At 39.9% G+C, this 23,856-nt stretch overlaps 1 protein-coding gene across 1 annotated transcript; it reads left to right on the top strand.

The window, feature by feature from the left end:
- Positions 1-11,443: 11,443 nt before the first annotated feature.
- LOC143573773 (putative disease resistance RPP8-like protein 2) lies at positions 11,444-15,304 on the top strand. The gene is made up of 2 exons (XM_077058573.1): positions 11,444-11,895; positions 13,092-15,304. Exons 1-2 carry the CDS (start codon positions 11,487-11,489, stop codon positions 15,302-15,304), a joined length of 2,622 nt encoding a protein of 873 aa, XP_076914688.1. The 5' UTR covers positions 11,444-11,486.
- The last annotated feature ends 8,552 nt before the right edge of the window (positions 15,305-23,856 follow it).

The following is a 23,856-nucleotide window of genomic DNA, read 5'->3' as shown; positions in this document are numbered from 1 at the left end:
TTCCTAGTTTGAGTAGGATTATAATTGTGGGTGTTATATAAACCTATCAATAGGTTTATTTTTAGAGTGGTAAAAAGTATTTTGTTCTTGTTTCTTATTAATGAAAAGAGTCGCATAAACGTTTTATACAAAATCGTGTTTGGTGTTCTTGATTCAGTTGTCTAAGGTTTAACAATTAGACCATATCTTTATTGCATTTAACAAGTAATACAACTATTTTTTTTGAACGGCTAACAAACATAGAATGATTAGGTACTCCGTACAGGGAGACCTAATGGCTAAAGGCCACCGCCAGCTGGCCCAACCTAGCCGCACGGAGCCCTTAAGCACCTCCAACTTATCTCTAGTTACGGGGAAAATCCACCCGCCTGAAGGCTCACTAGTGGTAAAACCTGGATGCCCTCAGGATCGAACTGAAGATCACGTAAGATCCCAATCTTCCTTCATTGGACCACCATGTCCCTTCAAAATGTTGTAAGTGGGAGTTGAACTTGGGTCTCTATTGAAAAACCAAACTCTCTACCACCACATCACATTGAAAAGGGCAATAATATTACTATTAAAAAGTGAAAACTACTAGTCAAGCTTTTAATTCTATTTTATTTATTAGCTTTTCATAGTAAAATACATGAAAAGGAGTTAGATCATCTCGGATGTCTTTCTCACCATAACCTCATCCGCTCTAAACGTCGGGAGCACCCCCCTTAGGGGCACCTAGAAGGTTTTAGAGGTGGGGGGCGCTTCCTCTATGACGTTGGTGAGGTTGACGCTGATTGGGGGGTTGGCCTTAGAGGATTTGTTTTATATTAAAAAAAGAAAAAATAATAATGGGGGTATGGGGGCAATGATTGGGAGGGAGTTATCCAATACACCACTCCTTTGTATAGCCCCAATATGGAGACATGGTGCATAATGCCCTCATAGAAAGGTTATCCACCACGCATGGTCTTAGAGCGACTTAAAAGTGGCCTCAATATGTGTAACCTAGAATGTAGAATACCAGTTTTTTTTTTAAACTGCGACTTTCTTGTATTTAGGTTACCGCGCTCTCTAAATTTGAAGAGTCCCGATGCCCACTCTAGCCAAACTATGTTGTTTTAACCGGGCCCACACTAGCCAGACTATGTTGTCTTAACCGGGTCCACGCTGGCTTCAGAGTTTGGCTTGGGCGTTCCCCCGTAAAGCCATACTGTCAACTGCCACTTGACAATCGTTGTGTCGCCACAAGAGCAGAACTCTCTAGCGTAACACACATTGGGACGAAAACCTGGGTGGGTTTGAAATCCGAACTGATAAACTTAAACAAGGCCTAGCTCAAATCTTTCATTGCCAATATCTACCCAAAGTTACACAAGAACAGGATCAAACTTGGGTCTCCACTAAAAAACCCAAACCTTTCTATCATTAGAACACAAATAAGGGATACATGGAAATGTAGAATAACATATGGTTTATAATAGATTGATAGTTTTGTATATACATGTTAGTATATTGAAAAAATAATAGATATAATACATTGTGTTTTGGATCGTCCGGCCTGTGGTGCACGTAAAAGTTGAAGAATATATGCACATGTATACCATCAAAATAATAGTTACTTTTTTAATGTAAATCATATGCACACCTCAAGGTTTAAGGGATGATTTGAAAGCCTAGTATTGAGTCATTGAGAGTAGTTTTCAAATTGATCAATATGTTTTCAAAACTAACACATCAAGAGACTCAATTGATCATTAAGAGATGTATTTTAAATAAACCAAACAATCATCTTTAGACTAATTCAAAGATCGCCTTTTAATGAAATTATGAAAACTACTACTAAAAAGCACCAAAAATGCATACCGTATGGTCAAATATTAAAAGGTTTTACACGTACACTCCCCTATATGGCTATATAAATAATGAGTTTCACCCGTTATTAAATTTCCTTGTGCCTTGTGCTCAACTTTTTAAAAATTAATATCAGAGCCTTGTGCTCAACTATAATTAAACACTAAGCCTTAGGCTCAGTTAAAATAGAAAATAAAAATTTTCTAATTGAAGATGATTCTGAAGAATCATACAAACAAAATACTGAAGTTATCAACTTTAGTGAAAATGAAAGAGGTTTTCAGTCATATTACATGATTAATTTTGACCAATTAACAAAAATAAGCAAGCTTAAGTTCAAGCTTGATAATAGACAGGTTTTTAATCCACTTAATAGTTTGCAAAGCCTAGTTTCAAAGGCTTTTTCAAGAAAAAATAAAATCCTTTACTGCTTTAATACTGAAGAATTTTCAGTAGACATAAAGGATACATCGGGAAAAGTATTTTTGCCACTCTTAACTAAAGGAGAGATAGCAAAAAGACTTTTGACTATTAAACCCGAATTAAGAAAATCAATGAACATGGTGCATATAGGAGCGGTAAAAATCTTACTAAAAGCACAGTTCAGAGATGGAATTAATTTTCCTATAAAAATGGCTGTTGTTGATAATAGAATCATTAACAGACAAGATGCTCTCTTAGGGGCAGTACAAGGAAATTTAGCTTATGGTAAATTTATGTTTACCGTATACCCTAAATTTGCTTTACATCGAGATTCAAGAGATTTCGACAAAACTCTTAGTTTCATACATCAGTGCGAAAGAACTGATCTAATGGAATCAGGAAATAAGGTATTTACGATTAATTATCTAATATCGTATGCTATTATCAACAGTACTCATTCAATCAGGAAATACCGATTGTTTCTGATGAAGCCCAAGTCCAACTAAGTGACCAAATAGTGAACTATCAGGTTGAAGCCAATACTCAATCAAACCGCCCAACTGAAAACCAAATGGAAGATGAAACGAGCCATATAGAACCACAACCGACCAAACAGCAAAGAGTCAGAACTCAACCAAAACATCTTGATGATTTTGTTGTTGATCTCCCACCATCCATAGATCACACTTTGCCCACTTCTGATCAAGAAACCTCAACTAATACGGTGCACCCAATAGCTCGTTTTATTTTTTATGAAAAGTTTACTAACGATCACAAAGCCATTTTGGTGGCCATTGGCTCGAACGATGAGCCAAAGTCTTTTAACCAAGCAGCAAAAAGCAAAAACTAGAGAGATGCAATGGAAAAAGAGATAAAGGCATTAGAGGAAAATGGAACATGGACTCTTTGACACTCCGCTAAACAGGTCTTTTTCCGTACAATGTTTAATTATGATTTCTTAACGTTAATTCCTGCATGATTAAATTTTGTTAAGTTTAATCACAACGAGTCTAGCATAGGCACGATACATCTTATATAAATAATCTATTTTTAATTAAATTACTCGAACTTACGGAACATTTCCGACATAAACGGACGTTGGTGGTAACTTAAACATATTAGTTATTTAACGAACCTATTTGGTGAAACACTACCAACTCAAGGCACACGGACATTGATGACAAAATATTTTTGTTCAAATATTAAATTCATTCTCAAATAAATGTATGCCTCGTACGGCTTTACCAACTTAAAAACTTTATATATATATATATATATATATATATATATATATATATATATATATATATATATATATATATATATATATATATATATGAGTAATAGACGTGTGCGAGTGAGTATTTAAGCACTAATGAACGAACGTTTGATCACTAAAATATCAAATGAAAATAACAAATAATATTGTCATACATCTATATGTTTATATATATTACAGTGTATATAGTTTGTATATATAGTTCTATAAATGTTAATCATACATCAACTTATGTTGTGATATATATATATATATATATATATATATATATATATATATATATATATATATAAATATATATATATATATAATGTTATTTTAAATAAGTATAAACACCAGGCACACAACTCATAATTCGTCTACCATTGTCGAATTGGAGTACCATTAAATTTGATATATATGCATACAACATATATAATTTGCAAATAAATATAAGTGTCAAATGAATAGAACACTGCATATGTATACATTGTTTCTTATATTAATATGTAAGTAAAAATATCCTAGCAATATCCTAGCACTAAATTATGAGAACTATAATAAAACTATTAAAGTACAAACTCCATATATTTTTGAAACCTAATGCAAGATCACAATCATCAATTCTATCCATCACCATATTTTCACTCCTGTTAACCACTCCCCTCACCATACCCTCTTTTCTTTAATTATTTTACTTCTATTTCACTCAAAACACTTCCTCGCCACATATTTCTATGGCAAAATGTGTATTGTGTAAACCCCACCATATTTCATATTAAAGCTTAGTCTTGCATGAGATAAACACAAACAAAAAGAAAATATATATCCTAACTATCCTCTCGGCTCTCTCTGTCTATCTCACACACTCATATATCAATCTACAACACACAAACATATATTACTTATTCAAAGATAACCATGAGTTAGGAAGCTCTAAAGGAAGTGGCAAGTGTAGGAGGTTTCCTTTTCTTAAGAAAGTGTACAAGCTCAAGGGGTGGAAACCAAACTCATGATTTTCTATTTTCTTTCTAATATCTAATCCTAGTGCTAAGTGAGCTAAACTCCTCTAAACCTATCTTTATATTGTTATATATATTTTGTTTATGCTAGTTATAAACACCCAACTAATAATCTACCCAATTAACATGTCAAAGAAACCTATAATGATGAACATAAACCTATTATGCTTAGAAAACACTTAGAGGTTAAGGGTTAAATGATATGGGTTAAGAACATGCTTAAATGTAGTTTATTTTATTTTTATACTAAAATTTGGTTAAAATGATTAAATGCATGGTGTCATACTTTTAAATGATCACTAAATTTATTTATACAAGAATGTTGTTTATATACTTGCTAGAAAAATAAGCTTTTCCTTAGAGTGTGTTTACAAACTCCTAAAAAAAAGTAGCAAATAAATTGATGATGTTAAAAGATGGATTTTGGTAATAAAATATGCACACAAATTAGTATATTTGAAAGATGAAAGATAAACCTATAAAACTATATAGTTTTGATTATATAAAAATAAATGAGCTAAACACGAGCTTAAAAGTCTAAGAGCTTGATTTGTGAAAAACATATAAAGATTGATGGTTTTGAGTGAAATGTGAACATATAGAGGTTATATACCATTTTAGTGTAAAAGTATAGCTCTATGGAGTTATGAGTGGAAAATATATATATGTTCCTTTAAAGCAAACATTGGTTTTAAGTAGATGTATTCAAACCATAAATGTGATTTATAACTATAAATAAACGAAAGTGGTCTTTTATAAATTTTTATGTTAAGAATACGATCATTCGGTTTATAAAACTTATTATGGTTTTGACTAGTTTTATGCTATAAAGTTTACAAATAATAAGTATTATTTTTAACAATGGCATTTTATAGTCGAAACAATAATTTTTACATAAATATATATTTTGGGGAAATATATAAATGTTAGGCGTAAAAGTAATAATTTTTACGAGTCAAACGATCAAAACTATAAATAAATTCGGTCTTAACATTTTTGAATGGAAATATAAATTTATTATGTTTCACAAAAATATTGGTTGTAAATTAAGGAAAATTGTCTAGACATAAATATATATAATTTTAATATATATTACTAGTCCCAAACTAATATGTTATATCCAAATTACACCGACACTAATAAGAATTTTATTCTTAAATTTATATAAGCATATACATAAACATTTATTCTCCAAAAAGAATATAAAAACTTATCACCAACGGGTCGCCCAAAAATAAACGAAACGTTCGGTTGGTGAAAGCAACCGACACAAACTTAACAACGAAACGTTCGGTTGGTGAAAGCAACCGACGCAAATATAATAAACGAAACGGCTAGTTGGGTGAAACTGACTAGCATAAACCGACTTGCGAGTCGGTAACGAACTAACTTACCTTATGCGTTTAGGACGTGTGAAGGCAGCAGGACCGGGCTAATATAAAATTGCTAGCGAATCGATCACTGATTCACTAACCCCTTTTAATGTTTTACCGTTTTATTGTTTTATAAATTCGGGGTAGAAAACATACACAACTGCTTTTATATACGATAATTAGAAACAAAACACCAATCCTTATGCGAACATGAGTTGAAGTATGTAGTGCTATAAGTCCCTTGCTTACATACTATAACCATTAGCTAACGGAGTTAGCCACAGGAATATACGGATAGTACTATTGACATTGACATTTCCCCCTATTTTAGGTTAGTAGCTCTAACCTCCGATATTGCATCGAAACAGGGTGCGTATATTCAGTCTGTGAGATTTGAACAGGGCAAAAGGATATAAGTCGTGGTTTCGTTATAGGCTCAGGGTTCTTTATATTAATTCGTAGATTTAGCTAGTCTACGGAGGATCATCGTATTTGTTTTAATATGTTATCGTATACTTATTTGTGAACTAATTCAACGCTTTATGAATAACGTGATTTTACTTCGAGTCTTAAAACTTGTGGACTCAGCAACCATTGTGTTGACCTTTTAAATTGTATGTTTCTTTCAGGGAATTAACAAGCTTGTAAGAAAATCATGGAACCGAAACCTCGATGCATAATTAGGCTACCTATTTTGGAGGGATTTCAGATGTATAACCCGATTGATATCTGGGTCATATACGAGAAATCTCTTATTATGTATAATTATCTTGTTAAAAACATTTCGTGGGTTGTAAAACTCTTTTGAAAACTAATGGTATCCTAATACTACTATGTTTGTGATAAGCATATGCTTATGGTATACATGACATCACGCGCCCGCGTTTCCGCCTTGGCGGGGTGTGACAGACTCTTGAAGAGTTACCATCCGGAAAGCGAGCTATAGATTCAAAATAGGTCTATAAAATAAAGTACAAGCCTAATGGAGAAATTGAAAGGTACAAGGCAAGACTTGTGGCAAAAGGGTTCACACAAATGGAAGGAGTTGACTTCCATGATACATTCACACCAGTCGCTAAGCTACAGTTCGTACTCTTCTTGCTGTGACGATCAAGAAAGATTGGGTCATTCACCAACTAGATGGTAACAATGCCTTTTTACATGGGGATCTCGAGGAGGAAGTCTGCATGAAAATTCCACAACGTTTTGATAAGGGAATGGAAAGGAAAGTTTGCAGATTGAGGAAGTCTTTGTATGGTTTAAAACAAGCCTCACGAAACTGGTACCACAAGCTTACTTTTACTCTTTTAACACTTGATTTTATACAGTCAAAAGCGGATTACTCCCTTTTCATTTTCAAGAAAGATAACTCATTTGTAGCAGCCCTAGTATATATCGATGATGTCATTATTATCAGAATTGATTTAGCAAAAACAAATGAAACAAAAACTTATGTTGACGAAAGGTTTAGCATTAAAGACCTTGGAAATTTAAAGTACGTCTTGGGAATTGAGGTGGCTCGAACGAAGGAAGGGCTTGTTCTTAGTCAACAGAAATACACATTAGACATTTTAAAGGATTGTGGAGTCCTAGGGTCTCACCCAAGTGCTTTTCCAATGGAACAAAACTTGAAGATTGGAAAGAACGAAGAGGAATCAAGGGTGGATGCCAACTAATACAGACGACTTATTGGAAGATTACTCTACCTGCAGGCCATAAGGCCTGACATTGCATACTCCGAAACATTTTAAGCCGATTTCTTTCAGACCCGAGACAAAGCCACATGGATGCAGCCACAAGAGTTTTAAGGTATTTAAAAACTACTCCTGGACAAGGAATCTTGTTGCTAAAGGAAGGTGATTATGATCTCACATCATACAGTGATTCATACTGGCTTGGATGTCCGAATTCGAGAAGATCAAGAACGGGTTATGTGCTTCTCTTTGATGGAGCACCTGTCTCATGGAAGTCCAAAAAGCAATCTATAGTTTCCCGTTCATCGGCTGAAGCAGAATACCGCGCTATGGCAACAACCATTAGTGAAGTTTTGTGGATGCGATGGTTATTAAGTGAGCTAAACGTAAACCAAATCCACTAGACACCTCTCTTTTGTGACAACCAATCCGCTAGACACATTGCTAATAATCCAGACTATCATGAACGCACGAAACATGTAGAGATTGATTGTCTCTTTGTTCGATAACGAGTGGAATCAAAAGAGATTCAACCGAGAGGCATTGACACTACAATGCAAATCGCTTACCTATTCACCAAAGCTTTGGGCTCGCAACAACTAATGTTTCTTCTTGGCAAGTTAGGCGTTCGTAACCTACACGCTCCAACTTGAGGGGGAGTGTAAATTGGCACCTTTTTCTCCTCCTATCTTTATTATTCTTCTCTTAATTATTTCCTTCCTTGTATTGAGCACCAATTTATGAGTAATTGTTGGTGGACTCCATGTTTTTATATTCCCCTGTTCTCTTCGTGTAAAATGTATTCATACAACCCATTTTATGAATAAGAAAATTTCCTTTATGCCAAAACTTTAACGTATTTGCTCATCCTTAGCATAATGAGGAAAAGTGAAAGTGGGTTGCCTAGACAAAGTCCTTTCTTAGTTTTGGCTACTTTACAAAGTTCCAAAAACAAATTTGTTTATACTAGCTTAGAGCAATATTATAACCACCAACCTGATTCAAAAATCATTTTGTGTGAATATTTGATTTCTAACGAGGCTACATTAGTTACATGCACGTAAGCTGTTTCTCAAAATAAACTATGTTATTTTACCGGGAAAAACATCCAAATACGCAATTTGACCCAATAACTTAGCGAATTTCTTTTTCACGACAATACTATATTTTCTAGGATAAATACACCACAGCTTACATCCTACAGGTTTGCATCCTCAATCTTTTGATCCATGGGTAAACTCGCATTACAAGAATCGACCCGACAAAATGTGAGTACCACAACGTGCAAAAGGTGTTCTTCAATGGAAAGGAAGATGTCACTATTGCATCTGTTAGGCCTGTGAGGACCAATGAGGCGATGACATGAGCATTGACATCAACGCCAATCTCTCCATTATAAATGGCAATATAGAATAAGAACTCATGTATGCTCTCATTATGACTAATAGTTATACTCTCGTACAATTTTTTGAAAAACCAAGTACTGATTCTCATATTGAAGGACTGTCACGAGAGGAACCCATGCTGTGGGGAGGCTAATGGTGTTTGTTTTGCAGGACTCCCGTTGATACTCGGCAAAATTGACCGGAGATCGAGGTCTTGTAGGTGAAGGGCTTGGATATCCAACTAGGTGTATCCGGTTTTCCTTTTTTGATGATATTTATTTTTTCACTATACTTATTCATCAATGGTCTAAAACATTAAAAAATTTTAAAATTTTGTTTTCGGTTTGGTTTCAGCCCAAAACTACACCGCACACACCTCTATGCAAAACCGGTTTGATGGGCCTAAGTTATAACATAAGAAACTCCACAATAACAATAGCTAGACAATAAAACACGATAACCGAATGAAAAAAAAAGAAAGGAAAAGAAAAAAGATAGCCAAATATGTATAACGATGTTTAGATCTGTCTGAAATATGCCAAGCTAAAGAGATTCTGTTAATTTACAATTATTTATTGCCTTTATATTTCCAACCCTCCTATTCTGTTAATTTACAATTATTTTCATATGATCCACCTCGTTCCCATAATTTGATTTCTTGTATTGAAGCGTCCGATTAATCATGCATATGGGCGTAGACGAGTCGAGCTGCTCGCAAGCTACTCAAGCTTATTTCGATAAAAGGTTCAAAACGAGCCAAGCTTTTTCGAAAACGAACCTATAAGAAAATGATCAACCACATGTTGTATTCCTTACAAATACAAATAGCATACAATGGGGAATACACATAGCATACCTATAATTAGAACTAATAATAGAATTTGCTTAGATAACACGCATTCAAGATATACAATTAATGTGTCTTTAATAGAACCAAACCTTAAATAAAGCTTGTTTAGTTTGAGTTCGAGCCGAGCTTTGGCTTGTTTAAGATACTACACGCGCTTAAGCCGGGCTTAGGCTTCTTTAAAGTTTTCTGAGAATATACAAAACTAATTAGAAACGTATATAAGTTAATTAATTTATACTAAATGATTCGAACGGCAAACCGAACTTAAGCTTTAAAACCAACGCTCGAAACAAACCGAGCTTAAGTTCTAAAGTTAAGGCAGGCTCATTTCTTAGTGTTTTTTATTTTTCAGAAGTAAAATGTATGCAGTTTGCGGACTAAATCTGCAGACATTGGTAGAAAAGGTGGATCAAATCTCTACAGTTTGCAAGCAGAAGACCGTTTATATTTTAACGTTTGTAGACTGCTAAAATAAACTGGTGGTGGTGTATAACCTGTGGTAGTGGGTGGTGGTGGTGGACAGAGATAGTGGTAGTGACGGTGGATGGTGGTGATGGACACTGGTGGTAGACGGTGGTGGTGGCGGATGGTGGGTGGTGGGTTGTGGTGGTGGTGGTGGTGGACGATGTTGGTAGATAGTGGTAATGGGTGGTTGTGGTGGGTGGTGGTGGTGGACGATGGGTGGTGGTGGGGGTGGACAGTGGGTGTTGGTAGATGTTTTTATTTTTAATGAAACGTTTTTCAAAAAACAAACAGAATGATTATGTCTGCGTGTAGTCTACCCGACACCGATAAAGAATCTGCGTAGAACTTTAAAAAAAAAACAAACTAAAGAATTTGTAATCTTATTTCATAATAATCTCAAATGTAATCACCAAAGGTATATATGTGAATGCAAAACAATAAATAAGGAAAACATATTAAAATATTTCATTCTATACTCCCCCGCAAGTTGAAGCATGGAGATCACAAATGCACAACTTGTCCAGTAGAAACCGCAACTGTTTAGCACCAAGAGCCTTCGTGAGCAAGTCAGCAATCTGTTCTTTAGTATCAATGTATAATGGCTCAATATCCTTCGACTCCACACGTTCTCTAACGAAATAACAATCTATTTCAACATGCTTCGTGTGTTCATGAAAAACTTGGTTATTTGTTATATGTTTGACAGCTACATTATCACAAAATAATTGTGTCGGGCCGGTTTGAGAGACATCCAAATATTTCAAGATCCATCGAATCCATAAAACTTCACTGACTGTTGATACTATAAAGAATTTGTAATCTTATTTCATAATAATCTCAAATGTAATCACCAAAGGTATATATATGTGAATGCAAAACAATAAATAAGAAAAACATATTAAAATATTTCATTCTATACAAACTACAACTTATAATCTTTCAAATCAATTCCAAGTGATGCTACCAATGTAATGATAAAAAAAATAAAAACGAATATTGCTTTTAATTATTGAGAAATAAAGTACCCGGTCCCACTAAGACGACTTTCATCGATGACTCTAAACCGAGTAAGATTCGATGAACTTGCAAGGAAGATAATAACCAATTTCCTTGAAAATAAACAGGTATTACAAAACCATTCATATTCAATTTCACTCTATGTGAACAATCCAAATATTCAATTCCAATGGCTGATGCAGCTGTAGAGTTCCTACTAGGCAATCTCAAACAGCTTCTAGTCTACAACGTCCACTTGATCTCAAGTGTCAAAGACCAAGTCGACTCGCTATGCAACGATCTCCGTTTGCTAGCGGCTTTCGTGAAAGAAACAACCGAAAGCCGGAGCAAACATGCGGTCGTAAAAGAGCTCGTGAGACGAATTCGAATAGAGGTTTATAAAGCGGAAGATATTGTGGATATGTACGTGTTCTATAAATCGGTCCAGAAAACCCGAACCAACTTCGGGTTTGCTGTGCACTTGCCGGATTACTCGATGAAGCTACGAGGTGTTGGGAAAGAGATTCAAGATATTAGAGGACGCGTGAAGGAGATTTATGATAACAAGTTGTTTGCTAGCGAGGTTTTTAATAAGACGGGTGAGTGTGCGTTATTATTTTGTTACACAGGTTGAATAAATGATATATAGTGAATAGTAGTAACAGTATTGTAGAAATCGCTAGTGGCTAGTCGGATGGTGGGACGAGGACTAGCAATTAATTGGGATTAATCGAGTTAAATTGGGATTAGACGAATCAAACTTTAATATATAATTCTTCAATTTATATACAAACGTACACATTTTTATATTTAATTTTCAGTTTTATATATACACAAACACATTTTGGCCGGACATTGGTTGGAATCTCGTTTGAAACCGCTGATTTTGGCAGGAATCTTGTTGGAAACCGCCGATTTTGGCTAGAACCTCGTCAGAAAATGCCGAATAAAACCGATTAATACCGATTTTGGCCAGATTTGACCATTGACCGATTAGCTCAAAATTAATCTGTGGGGTGGGGATAGCGATTAATCGGGGATTAATCGACATCTAGTGGGGATTTTTACAACACTGGTTAGTAATAGAGGTACAAATTGGTTAATGAGGCCAAACCGGTTCGGGAATAAACCGGATCGGTTTAGTCAACGGCTTGTCAAAACCCGTTTGGCCAAACTGGTTCGGGTTATAAATGGTTTAGGAGTAAAATATTTCAAACCTATCAAATCTGTTCAGTCAAGGATATAAACAGGTTTGGGGAAAACGGTTTGGGCAATATCGGTTTGGAAACGGGTTTGCATCTTCATAGTCCGAACCATTATACGAACCTACGGGTTGGGTCGGTTTGAAAACTGCTTTGGATTTCAAAACCAGTTTTTTTTAGCATCTCTAGTTAGTAATGAAGATTTAGGAATTATATAAACTTGTAAATAATATAAGTTGGAATAAAATAAAGGGTAGAAAAGTAGATGTGGCTCACATAATGCGCACGTGGCAGTGATAGGCAGTTACTTAAGGCCGTGCGTAGTGGTGGCGTCAAAACAAGCGTCTGGCACCACCACCAAAACGAACCAAAAACAAGGGGATGGGGCGGTGTGTGGCGCTTTTTGTGCTCGTTTTGGACTCACAACGAGCCCACTACGTATGGTCTTAGGTGCTGATAATGTATTCTTCTGGTTGTGAAGCATGAATACATCATCCTTTTTTTGCTTCAGTTTCATTTGATTTGTATATTTCTCGCGGTAGAAATATTGGCATTTTATTTTTAAAAAGCTTCTTTTATTATTTGTGTTACAGAGACTTTTATCAGATCTCCTCCATCTGTGGAGGAGGAGAACGTTGTGGGATTCGATAAAGAAGCCGAAAATGTTGTCGGGTGGCTCAAGGCGGAGACTAAAGAGCTCGAGGTACTCTCGGTTGTGGGTATGGGCGGGTTAGGTAAAACCACTCTTGTTAAGAAAGTGTACAACGATTCAGTTGTTCAATACGAGTTTTTCATCCGGTCGTGGGTTTATGTCTCGCAAGTTTATAGTACACGCGAGGTGTTTCTCAAGATTTTATTCGACGTCACTCGAGAAACCAAAGATATGTCGCAATGGAGCGTGGAAATGATCGCGGATGAGCTTCGTGATAGATTAAAAGACGGGAAGTATTTAATTGTGTTAGACGATATTTGGACCAAAAAGGCGTGGGATGATTTGAAGACGGTGTTTCCCAACACGAAAAATGGGTGTCGAATCTTGATAACAAGTCGGAACAAAGACGTCGCGGTTCATGCTAACACGACTCTCCCTCCATATCAACTTCGGTTTCTTACGGATGACGAAAGTTGGGAGCTTTTGGAGAAGAAAGTGTTCCCAAAAGGAACACGTTGCTCGAGAGAATTGGAGAATTTAGGGAAGCAGATCGCGAGAAAATGTTATGGGTTGCCTCTTGCGATTGTTGTGATTGCGGGAATATTAAAAAAGAGGGATAAAACGCCTAGTTCGTGGGAGAAAGTCGAGCAAAAGGTGAATACTTATGTCGCTATGGAACCGGAGCAATGTATGGAGGTATTAGCATTAAGTTATAACCATTTGCCCTATGATTTGAAGGCTTGTTTTTTGTATTTTGGTGTTTTTCCGGAAGATTATGAGATACCGGTGTGGAAGTTGATTCATATTTGGGTCGCCGAGGGGTTTATTCAGCGAATTGGGGACGCTAGTGCAGAAGAAATGGCGGAAGAGAACTTGCAGGATCTTGTGGATAGGAACTTGGTTTTGGTCGAAAGGCGAAAGGCGAACGGTGGAATCAAAACTTGTCGAGTTCATGATATGTTACATGACATGTGCGTGAAACAAGCCGAAGAAGAGAACTTTTTTAAGGAAATCAAAGGTTTGGAACAATCTATTTATAAATCCATTGATCCGAACGTTTTTCGTCGTGTTTCTGTTCATTCTCGGGTGTTAGATTACATTTCTTTAAAGCCCGATTCTTCGCATATTCGGTCTTTCTTGTGTTACGGTCAGGAAGAAACTGTTTTGCGTCCGGAACTCATAACATACTTTCCGGGCACCTTTAAATTGCTTAGAGTTTTGGATGTTCTCCCGATTAGTTTCACTCGGTTCCCGAGCATCCAACTCGTTCATTTAAGGTACATTGCGTTGCTAGGCACGTTTGAAGTTCTTCCAGCGGCCATAACGAACCTTTGGAACCTACAGACGCTTATACTCGAGACAAGCTCTCGTAGAATTGAGGTTAAAGCGGATTTATGGAAGTTGTTACAGTTGAGACATGTTTACACAAGTGCAGCTAGTGTTTTGCCGGCCCCGTCTTCAAGCTCGCGAAAGGGTGGTCAAGATCCTTTGGTTAACGAAAACCTTAGAACCATGTCTAAAGTTTCCCCGAGTAGTTGCACCGATGTGATTTTAGCTCGGACGCCAAATCTACAAAAGCTTGGTGTTCGTGGGAACTTAGCCTCGCTTTTGGAAGAGAAAAAGGGTATTTGTAAGTTCGATAACATTGCAAAATTAAGTCATCTCGAGAAGTTAAAGTTGCTAAACGACACGTACCCGATTTCACCAATGGATGGTAAGTTGCGTGTTCTTCCCGATTGGTACAAGTTCCCACCAAAGCTAAAGAAACTTACATTATCCGACACTATGCTCGACTGGGAACAAATGTCGGTTATTGGAAAGCTGCTAAGCCTTGAGGTTCTTAAGCTCGGGGACAATGCGTTTGTGGGCGAACGATGGGTGACACCCGACGGTGGTTTTGTTCAGCTAAGAGTTCTTCAAATTGGGAAGACGGATTTGGTGCGTTGGGAGGCTACTGGTCATCAGTTTCCTCAACTTCAGCGGGTTAGTTTGAAGCATTGTGAACAACTTGTTGCGGTGCCTTCGGGTTTAGGGGACATAACGACTCTTGAGGTTATGGAGTTGTCTTGGACTTCTCAGTTAGCCATTGCTTCGGCGCGTTTGATTCAAAAGAAATTTAAGCTTCTTGTGTTCCCTCCGGATCAAGAGACTTAAACTTGTAATGAGATGTCCGAGCTTAATGATACTCGAGCTGTGTTTGTACAATTAACGCCACCAAACTGGTTTGGGCCAGACATTAGGCCCAAACCCAACCACTAAAGGTTTTGATCCGGGTGAAATGTTATAAAGTTCTTAAAAATGTTCACGTGATTGCTATTAGCCAATTAGCCATTATGTTATTTCTTCATGGACGTTTTATGCTAGCTGCTTAAGTTATTCAACATTGTGAATTGATATTGCACATAAATTTTCAATTCATAACATCACACAAAATTGCATTTGACATCAATATTTTGGATGGATGAATGCTCTCATAGCAATTAACGAGTCATTTCAATAATTTCAAAAACTTGATCGAAAGGATTTCAAGTTCGAAAGGGTTTATATCCTTAATTTACAATCTAGAGTCGGTACAAACGGTTTTCTGAAACCAACTGGTTTGGGCCAAACCGGAATGGACTAGCTATGACTTGATTCGATCTGGTTTTCAAAATGATCGAGTTGGGGCCCAAAACTAGCTTTGGGTGCATCTAGTGTAGGGATGAGCTCGGTATTGAACGAGGTGCCGAAAATCCCGATCCCAATTTTCTTAAAATCTTGATAAATGTACCGAAGAAAAACAAATCGAGAAATACCGGTACCGTACCGATCCTGAAACGACAAATAAATCGATGCCGAATTGATACCAATGGCATTGAATTTGGTACCCGTGCCTGTTTGTTCATCCCTATTTCCGCATATGGTTGTCTGTTACAGGGGAGGATGGGGGACCCACTAACCGTGGACCGGTCAAGCAACCCCACGCTTTCAAAAAATTTGTCGCATATAGTAAGAACTCATTTGGCTAATACTTTTTTGAACAATACCCCCATATAAATAATGGTGTAAGAACATAATCAATGGTAAAAGATAATTGAGTTGTTACCTTGTATTTCCTTTCATTAAAGTTTATAGATTCAAATTTCACATCGGGCAATTTGTTTGCAGTCTTTTACTTGAAAGTTTTTTTTTTTTTTTTTTTGGATAACATAGTAGTAAAACTAGTAAACACAGCATTTAGTTCTCTAACAAAATAAGTAAAAATATTATTTAAACAAGTCATAATATTATTTAAACTACTTTATTTCTCGTGTAAACATAATACTTTTAAAACATCTATGTTTTATTTTTTAATAAACATAACAAATTGAGGGGCTGTAGGATAAATTCACATAACGCGTTGGGAACATCCGTAAAATCATGTAATTTTCATAAAGCTATAATATCGGGTATTCAATATCAATTCCTTAATTAGGACTATTATCCGCTAAAATATAGCAAAATCAAACTTGCGCTTATATAAATAAATAAGTAGTTATAACTCAATACCATCAATATTTCAAGCTACAGTCGTTTAAGAAAGTGCTTCAAGAAACTTGTGTTGCAAGTAATTTTGTATAATGAAGAACGAGTCCCTTTGTACAAGCGAGTCCCTGGAGGCAACGATTCAGGAACATTCAGTCAAGATTGATGGAAACAGTAACGAGGAGAAAGAAGAACTTGTTTGTGTGGTTTGTCAGGAAGAATTTCAAACTGGTGAGATGTGTGCGGCACTCGAATGCAAACACGGGTATCATATAGAATGTCTTGAGAAGTGGTTGCGGCAGAAGAACGATTGTCCGATTTGTAGGGCTCGGGTTTTTCGTTGTTTGAGTAAGATTTGCATTTATTGTGTAGGTTCTTGATTTAAAACCACAATATTACTTTTTGTTGCATGATCATTGTTAGCCCAAACACGTTATTTTGGAAAACTCATGTCAATTTGCAGGGTTTATGTTTGGAAATTACATAGAATTCAATAATATTATTTGTTGTAGTATTTTGATTAATCCAAACTGAAATTGGTAGTAGTGAAATCGTTGACTATCAATATAACGAAAGTTAATTGTTAACTGATTAGTTATGTGAAACTTGGTGCAGTTACAACTTGAATGACTCGAATGATTAATACGAAAATTATAAGTGAAGAAACACTAATCGACCCCGGGCAGATTACGGATAATCTGGGGGTTAAGTAGATGTTTCCCACGAGGGGTTAGATCCGGCGAAGATGGTTCTTCTGATAACCTGCAAAACAGACACCGTGAGCTCGTCACTGAGAAGGGGGGGTACCTCCTTGTGACCACCCTCCGGCGTGAGAATCAGACTAGATTGCTCTTGAATATAAGTGTATATTAAGAGAATAACTAGAGCAGATATCAGGTAATATATCAAGATATAAGATATGAGATATGAGATAAGATGATACCATTCTAAGGTGTTGGAGTATTTATAGCCGAAGGTAGGTTTCCAAGCAGGTACAGCCGGCTGAATAGTGTTCCTGTTCTGCCAACTGTGGGCTACGCACATGCCATGCTGGTGATAATGACCAGGCCGGCTGTGTACTATTCCTGTTCCACAAACTGCAGGCTATGCACGTCCTCCGACAGGTTGGTGAGTAGGCAGCGGCTAATAGTGACATACAGTACAAGAGCGTGCTGCTCGTCATACTGTTGTCAGTGAGCTGTCGTATCCTTGGTCAGATCTTTTGTCCATACCTCGTCAGGTACAGTACAAAAGATCCCCCAGTATCGTACGGACTGGCTCATTTGGGCGGGAGTTTTCCCGGCTTTGTGCGGGAGTGTTCCCGGCTTGCTCACTCCTTCAGGTGACATTACTGAATTATTTAAGAGTTAAGTGCCTTGTGCGTGTAGCCTTGCTGCGCGGGTAGCCTTCCCTGATGGCTAGTATCTGTTGCTGCGGGAACAGGCGGAGTACGTCTACCATTGGGAGGCTTTTCCTGCTGGAACAGCTTGCGTACTGCGCGTAAGGACGTCACGTCTCTGAGCATGGTGGGTCCTGCGGATCCAGTTGGTTTCTGCGCAGACGTCTCTCTTCAAGGTGAGTTGCGAGTTTAGCCTTTGCGCAGACGTCCTTCTTGAAGGTGAGTCTTGCGGGTTCAACTGCGCAGACGTCCCTCTTTGAGGTGAGTCTTGCGGGTCCAACTGGGCTCTGCTGGGACCTACCCCTTCATTGGCGCCATCCGTGCATAAAAGCTAGAACTAATTCTCAGTTTTTTCAAAACCTCCGAAAAGATGGTTAACGTTACTCCGGTCCCCAGGCCAGGGAGTAACCAAGAAACCCCGGTAACCACAACCCCAGCTACTGGGGGTAACACCGGCGAATACACACATTTTACGAACACTACCTCGGTTACCCAATCCGGGGAAAGGGCAGTAAATTTTACGAACACTACCCCGGTTACCCGAGCCGGGGCAAGTACAGTAAACAATCCTCCCCTGGGATTCATTGATACCCAGGTGGAAAGACAACAGACGAGGCACCCTCGCCAAACACTTGAACAAATTAAAGCGTGGGCGGAAAAACGTCAAAGGGAATTCCAAGCTGAATTGAATGAACGCTTACGTTCACTCCAACAGGCTGACGAATTCGGAAGCACTCAACAGCTCAACATGAGCAATGAGTGCGAATACTTGGACGATGATTCGGAGGAATCCGACACCAACGTAAACCCTCGCCATAAGGCGAAAGGGAAGCGTAAGGACACGGACTTCCAACCGAGAAGGAATTTTGGAGAAACCTTCAAACTAAAAAACGCGGGTGGAAACCCACGTGACTTCTCTAAAACCTTCAGACCAACCGCTGCAAATGCGGGAACCTCCAAGTTTGCAAGGGACATTGCGGAAGCAATCGCCCCAAGAAGTGCCAAACAGATGTCCAACATCGGCACTTATGATGGTATATCCGACCCAGACGATCATTTGAACAGATTCATAGCGGGGGCAACCGTCAGCAACTGGACGGAACCCACGTGGTGTTATATGTTACAGATGACGCTGGTTGGAGCAGCCAGAGCGTGGTTCGACCGTCTACCGGTCCACCACAAATACGATTGGGCAGACTTCCAACAGAAGTTTAGCCAACACTTCAGCCAACAAAGAAAGTATACCGAAGAGCAATGGACAATCCTCAATTGCATTCGAGAGGAAGATGAATCTTTGCTAGACTTCATCACTCATTTCAACTCAAAGAAGCTAAGTCTGGGTAGTATTAGCAAAGATCTTGTTCGCGCTACTTTCATCCAGGGCACAAAAGACCCAGAGCTCATCCGCACCTTAACGGGTAAAGATGGCATGCCATCCACATGGGATGCCATCATGACAGCAGCTAAACGCTTCGCGGAAACGGAAAGGCAACTGGGTAGAGATCTTCCCCAGAGCACAAACCTCTACACCCAGAAAACAAGAGAAAACAATGTCCTTACCGCCCGACTAAACAAAAAGAGGAAGCTAGGCATTTGGCAGTCAAGGGTAAACTTTGACACCTCATCCAGCTCGCACTCTCGGTTAGGCGGAAAGGATAACATGTCGTCGTCAAACCGGAACTCCAGATGGACGACACTCACCAAAAGCGTCACCGAGATATTCGACACCGAGAGACTCCCATGGCCAAAGGCTCCAATAATCCGAGAGCGTCACAACGCTGATCAGAGCAAATTCTGTGACTTCCACAGGACAAGAGGCCACAACACCGAGGAATGCGTAGACTTGAAGGACATCGTCGAAGCATTTGTCAGAGATGGGACGCTCACGCACCTCGTGGCATAATGAACGCTGAGCAGGCTAATGCGTGTAGAACCCCAGTTGGGGAAAACACGAATAAAACTGCAGCTTCAATGTCGGAGACTACATACTGCGTAAACAACGAGATTCCGAACCAAGTGCATATCGGCTCGAAAGGCTCGATGACACTCCCAAGAACATGGAAGGGAGCTCAATTACACAGTCTGCATGTAGATCAATTCCAAACTTGTAAAAGAAAAGGCCCAGAGCCACTTCTAATGGAAATGATTCTCCTTATCACATTGATGCTGATGGTCTTACATTTATACTTATGAACTTTCCACACTGATATGCCGGTCTTCACCGCATACATAAGTGGGGAAGTAAGTCGTTGCGTGTGGAAGGCGGCAAAACCCGCATAAACACAAAAAACGGCAAACCTTCACGCAGGTCAGTCATAGGTAAAGTTTGGTCATCCCACTAAATGAAAGTGCCGGTCTTACCCGCACAAATCATGATGAGGAAACCGAACTAACCTATTGACAACCGCGCGTCGAACGGTTAATTTATTCAAAACACTGATATGCCGATTTTCACCGCATAAATAAGTGTAAAGAAATCGTTGCGGGTGGACGGCGGCAAAACCCGCGTAAACACAATAAACGGAAAACCTTCACGCAGGTCAGTCATAGGTAAAGTTTGGTGATCCCACTAAATGAAAGTGCCGGTCCTAACCGCACAAATCATGATAGAGGAAACCGAACTAACCTATTGACAACCGCGCGTCGAACGGTTAACTTATTCAAAACACTTAGAAAATTTCTAACGAAAAGATGAGGAAAACCTCCACGCAGGTCAGATATAGGTAAAGTTTAGCCATCCTACTAAGTGCAAGTGACGGTCTTACCCGCACAATCACGAAGGAGGAAGCAAAACTTCAACCTATTATCTACCACGTTCAAAGGTTAACTTATTCTAAAACACTTAGAAAATTTCTAGGGAAAAGATGAAGAAAACCTCCACGGAGGTCAGATATAGGTAAAGTTTAGCCATCCTACTAAGTTCACGTGACGGTCTTACCCGCACAATCACGAAGGAGGAAGCAAAACTTCAACCTATTGTCTACCACGTTCAAAGGTTAACTTATTCAGAACACTTGGAAAGTTGCTAATTTAAACTAAAGTATGCATGAGCAAGTCATATCACGTTTATAAAGCAAGTCATCCAGTGAAAGTAGCGGTCCTACCCGCACAAAGATTTATATTCCATAATAATTCAAGTATTACAAGAATGGCCGGGTATCTACCCGCCTACAAGAATATAAATCTATACAAGGTAAACTTATCCTAACAGTGGGAAGGGATCTAAAGGTTCAAGCTTCAGGACCACTCCCTCCAAACCCACTTGTTCCCGCACCATCAGTTGGCAGTGGCGGTTCAAGGAAGGTCTTAAGAATGGTAAACCCATCATCAGCAGCAGCAACTTCGTTCACCTTCTCCACCACTGGATGCGGGAAGGCAGCATACTGGTTCACTGCTTGGTCATAAGCAGCTTCAGTATCCACATCATATAAAGGGAAGTTGGAAGGCGGGATGCCCTTCTCAACGAACCCTAGACCAAGCAGGAAGCCAGCCTTTTCCCCATCCTCATGAGAAGCGTTGAGGGCTGCACTCATGGCATCGTCATATGATGTGTCCGTGAAGACCCGATGCACAACCTACAAAACAAAAATACAAGTATCAAAACCTTTTCTAAGTACAAAGAAAAGCGTAAAGACATTATGAAGCTAAGCCTACCTGCGACAACGCTTCTCGTAGAAGCCATTCCTTGGCAACCAGAGCCTCCTGGAGGGCAGCTTGAGCTTGGTTACGGGCGCGTTCGGCTTCACTTTTGTTAAGGTTGGCGAGCAACACTTCCTTAGCAGCAGCCTCTTCAACGCCCTTTAGCTTCCGCTCAGTGTGGTCAAGCACGCCCCTCTGGTCCAAGATCTCTTGGAGCTTCTTCGCGTCTTCCATAGCCAAGGCATCATGAGCCTGTTGAAGCCTCTCCAGCTTGGCTTTAAGCTCCTCATTCTCAATGCGTAGAGGCTCAGCAACAGCTTCAGCCTTGGTGGCCCTCTCAGTTGCGTTCCGTGCAGTTTCCTTAGCCAACCGAAGCTGTTCGTTAACAGCTTGGGCAGCCTTGGAACGGGCCTCGAGACGGGCCTGAACTTCAACCTCAAGGGCCTTGAAGGCCTTCTCCTTCTCCGCAGCAACGGCGGAGAGCCTCCTGTTCTCCTCCCGGACAGCCCGCGCCTGAGCTACTTCTTGGATACGAGCTGCTTTTAACTTGTCGTTTTCACGACAAAGCAGCTCGACGCGCGGCTGCATCCGGGCAAGGAGAATTCGAAGCTCATTTGTCAGCCTACCCTCCTGGTAGCTTGACATAGCTTCTCCCAGTGCACCACTGGGGGCGGCGTGACGCGCCCACTCGACGCAGTCCACAGCCGTCCGAAGGGTGGTTCCCCGGCGGATGTTCCACCGCGGAACTAACACCTCATTCGAATCCGACACTGCAAAAACAAAAGGCAGTTAGGAAAAGATGATAAAAAAAGAGGCCAAATTCACCCTACGCACCTGTAGGGTCGACAACAGGCCGGTAGCCGCCGAACCCATCACCTGAACCTAACGGATATTCATCCAAGAGGTCAGGCAGATGGGAAGGAGGCACAGACTGGCTTGAAGCCCCAAACATACCTGCTGAACCGACCGGGGGCGAGGTAGTTGCCGGCGCGGGAGGCACGGTCGAAGCCGCTGCGGTGGAAACCAACGGAGGTGAACTCACCGGAGGTGAACTCACAACCGTGGCCGCGGCTGCGGAAGAATCCACAGAAACACTCACCGCCGGCTCAGTGAAGGAATCAGTGGATATGGCACTGACAGCCGGCGGAGACGTCGTCACAGTTGGAACAGTTGGCTCAACCGGGTGAGCAACTGAACCAACAACTGAAGCAGGCGCAGTCGCCTGGGTCATCGCCTCAGGTAGGTTGACCAAGCCTACCGTCATGGGTCCGGAGGTGCTCCTCCCCGCTCCACCCTGGAATGCGGTAGCATCCACGCCTGCACAAAGAAGATATATAAGTATAATGGCGGAAAGATATGAAGTTAAAAGTAAATGAAGTTTGTACTTACGGGTCCTTTTGAGCTTGAAGGTGCGAACAGGCGGGGACGAACCCGATGGAGCCGGACGCTTCATACCGGTCACCGCCGTCGTCCGGGGCTGCTCGGAGGTGACAGTCGTCTCAGCCTCCGGAGCAGTGGTATCAACACCACCTGGGTTCCCCGCCGCCTCCTCGCTCTCGGTCTCCGAGTTAGACCGGTTCCCCTGATCGGCAGTGGAGGCAACCTTCGCCTTGCCCTTCCCGCCAGCAGCCTTCTTCTTATGCGTGAAAAAAGGACCATCTGCGGATTCCTTATCAGAAGATGACAGAATTAGAGGAATTCCGGCAGAGGTTTCAGCATTGAGAGGGCGAGGGTTAAATAACTCCTCACCTGGCCGCGTGGCGCTCAGAATCGGGTGGCCCGGCGGGTAGACCTCCACAAACCGATCCCTCGTCTGCTCCAGGATGGGCAACTCGTTCTCATCAAGAGCACGGGTACCCATCCGAGCGGGACCATCAGCTTCCCGCGGATGCAGAGGCGATTGCAAGTCATTCCCCTCTGAAATAAAAAAAAAAGAAAAAGAAAAAAACAGTTAGAAGAAAAATCCTAAATCAGCAAAGAAGACGGAGCATACCGTAAGGGATAAAGTTCAAACCGTATTCAAGGACGATGGGAATCTGTGGCATCTCCGCCCCAGCATCCTTCCACACCCTGCTCATCCCGAGCATCACCATCCCGGACTCCGCAAAGCGGTAAACCGGAGACTGGATCCGGGAAATCTTGGCGAACCATTCCGCCTCCTCAT

The sequence above is a fragment of the Bidens hawaiensis genome, unplaced genomic scaffold, assembly GCF_021521415.1.
Source record: "Bidens hawaiensis isolate Kalapana, Puna unplaced genomic scaffold, B.hawaiensis_p1.1 tig00001382_1, whole genome shotgun sequence".
Classification (NCBI taxonomy): domain Eukaryota; kingdom Viridiplantae; phylum Streptophyta; class Magnoliopsida; order Asterales; family Asteraceae; genus Bidens; species Bidens hawaiensis.
This window is presented reverse-complemented; position numbering and strand designations above follow the sequence as displayed.

Coding starts and splice junctions, on each gene's coding strand:
- LOC143573773 (XM_077058573.1), top strand. CDS start 11,487: ATGGCTGATGCAGCTGTAGAGTTCCTACTAGGCAATCTCAAACAGCTT. Junction 11,896..13,091: donor CGAGGTTTTTAATAAGACGG/GTGAGTGTGCGT, acceptor TTTGTGTTACAG/AGACTTTTATCAGATCTCCT.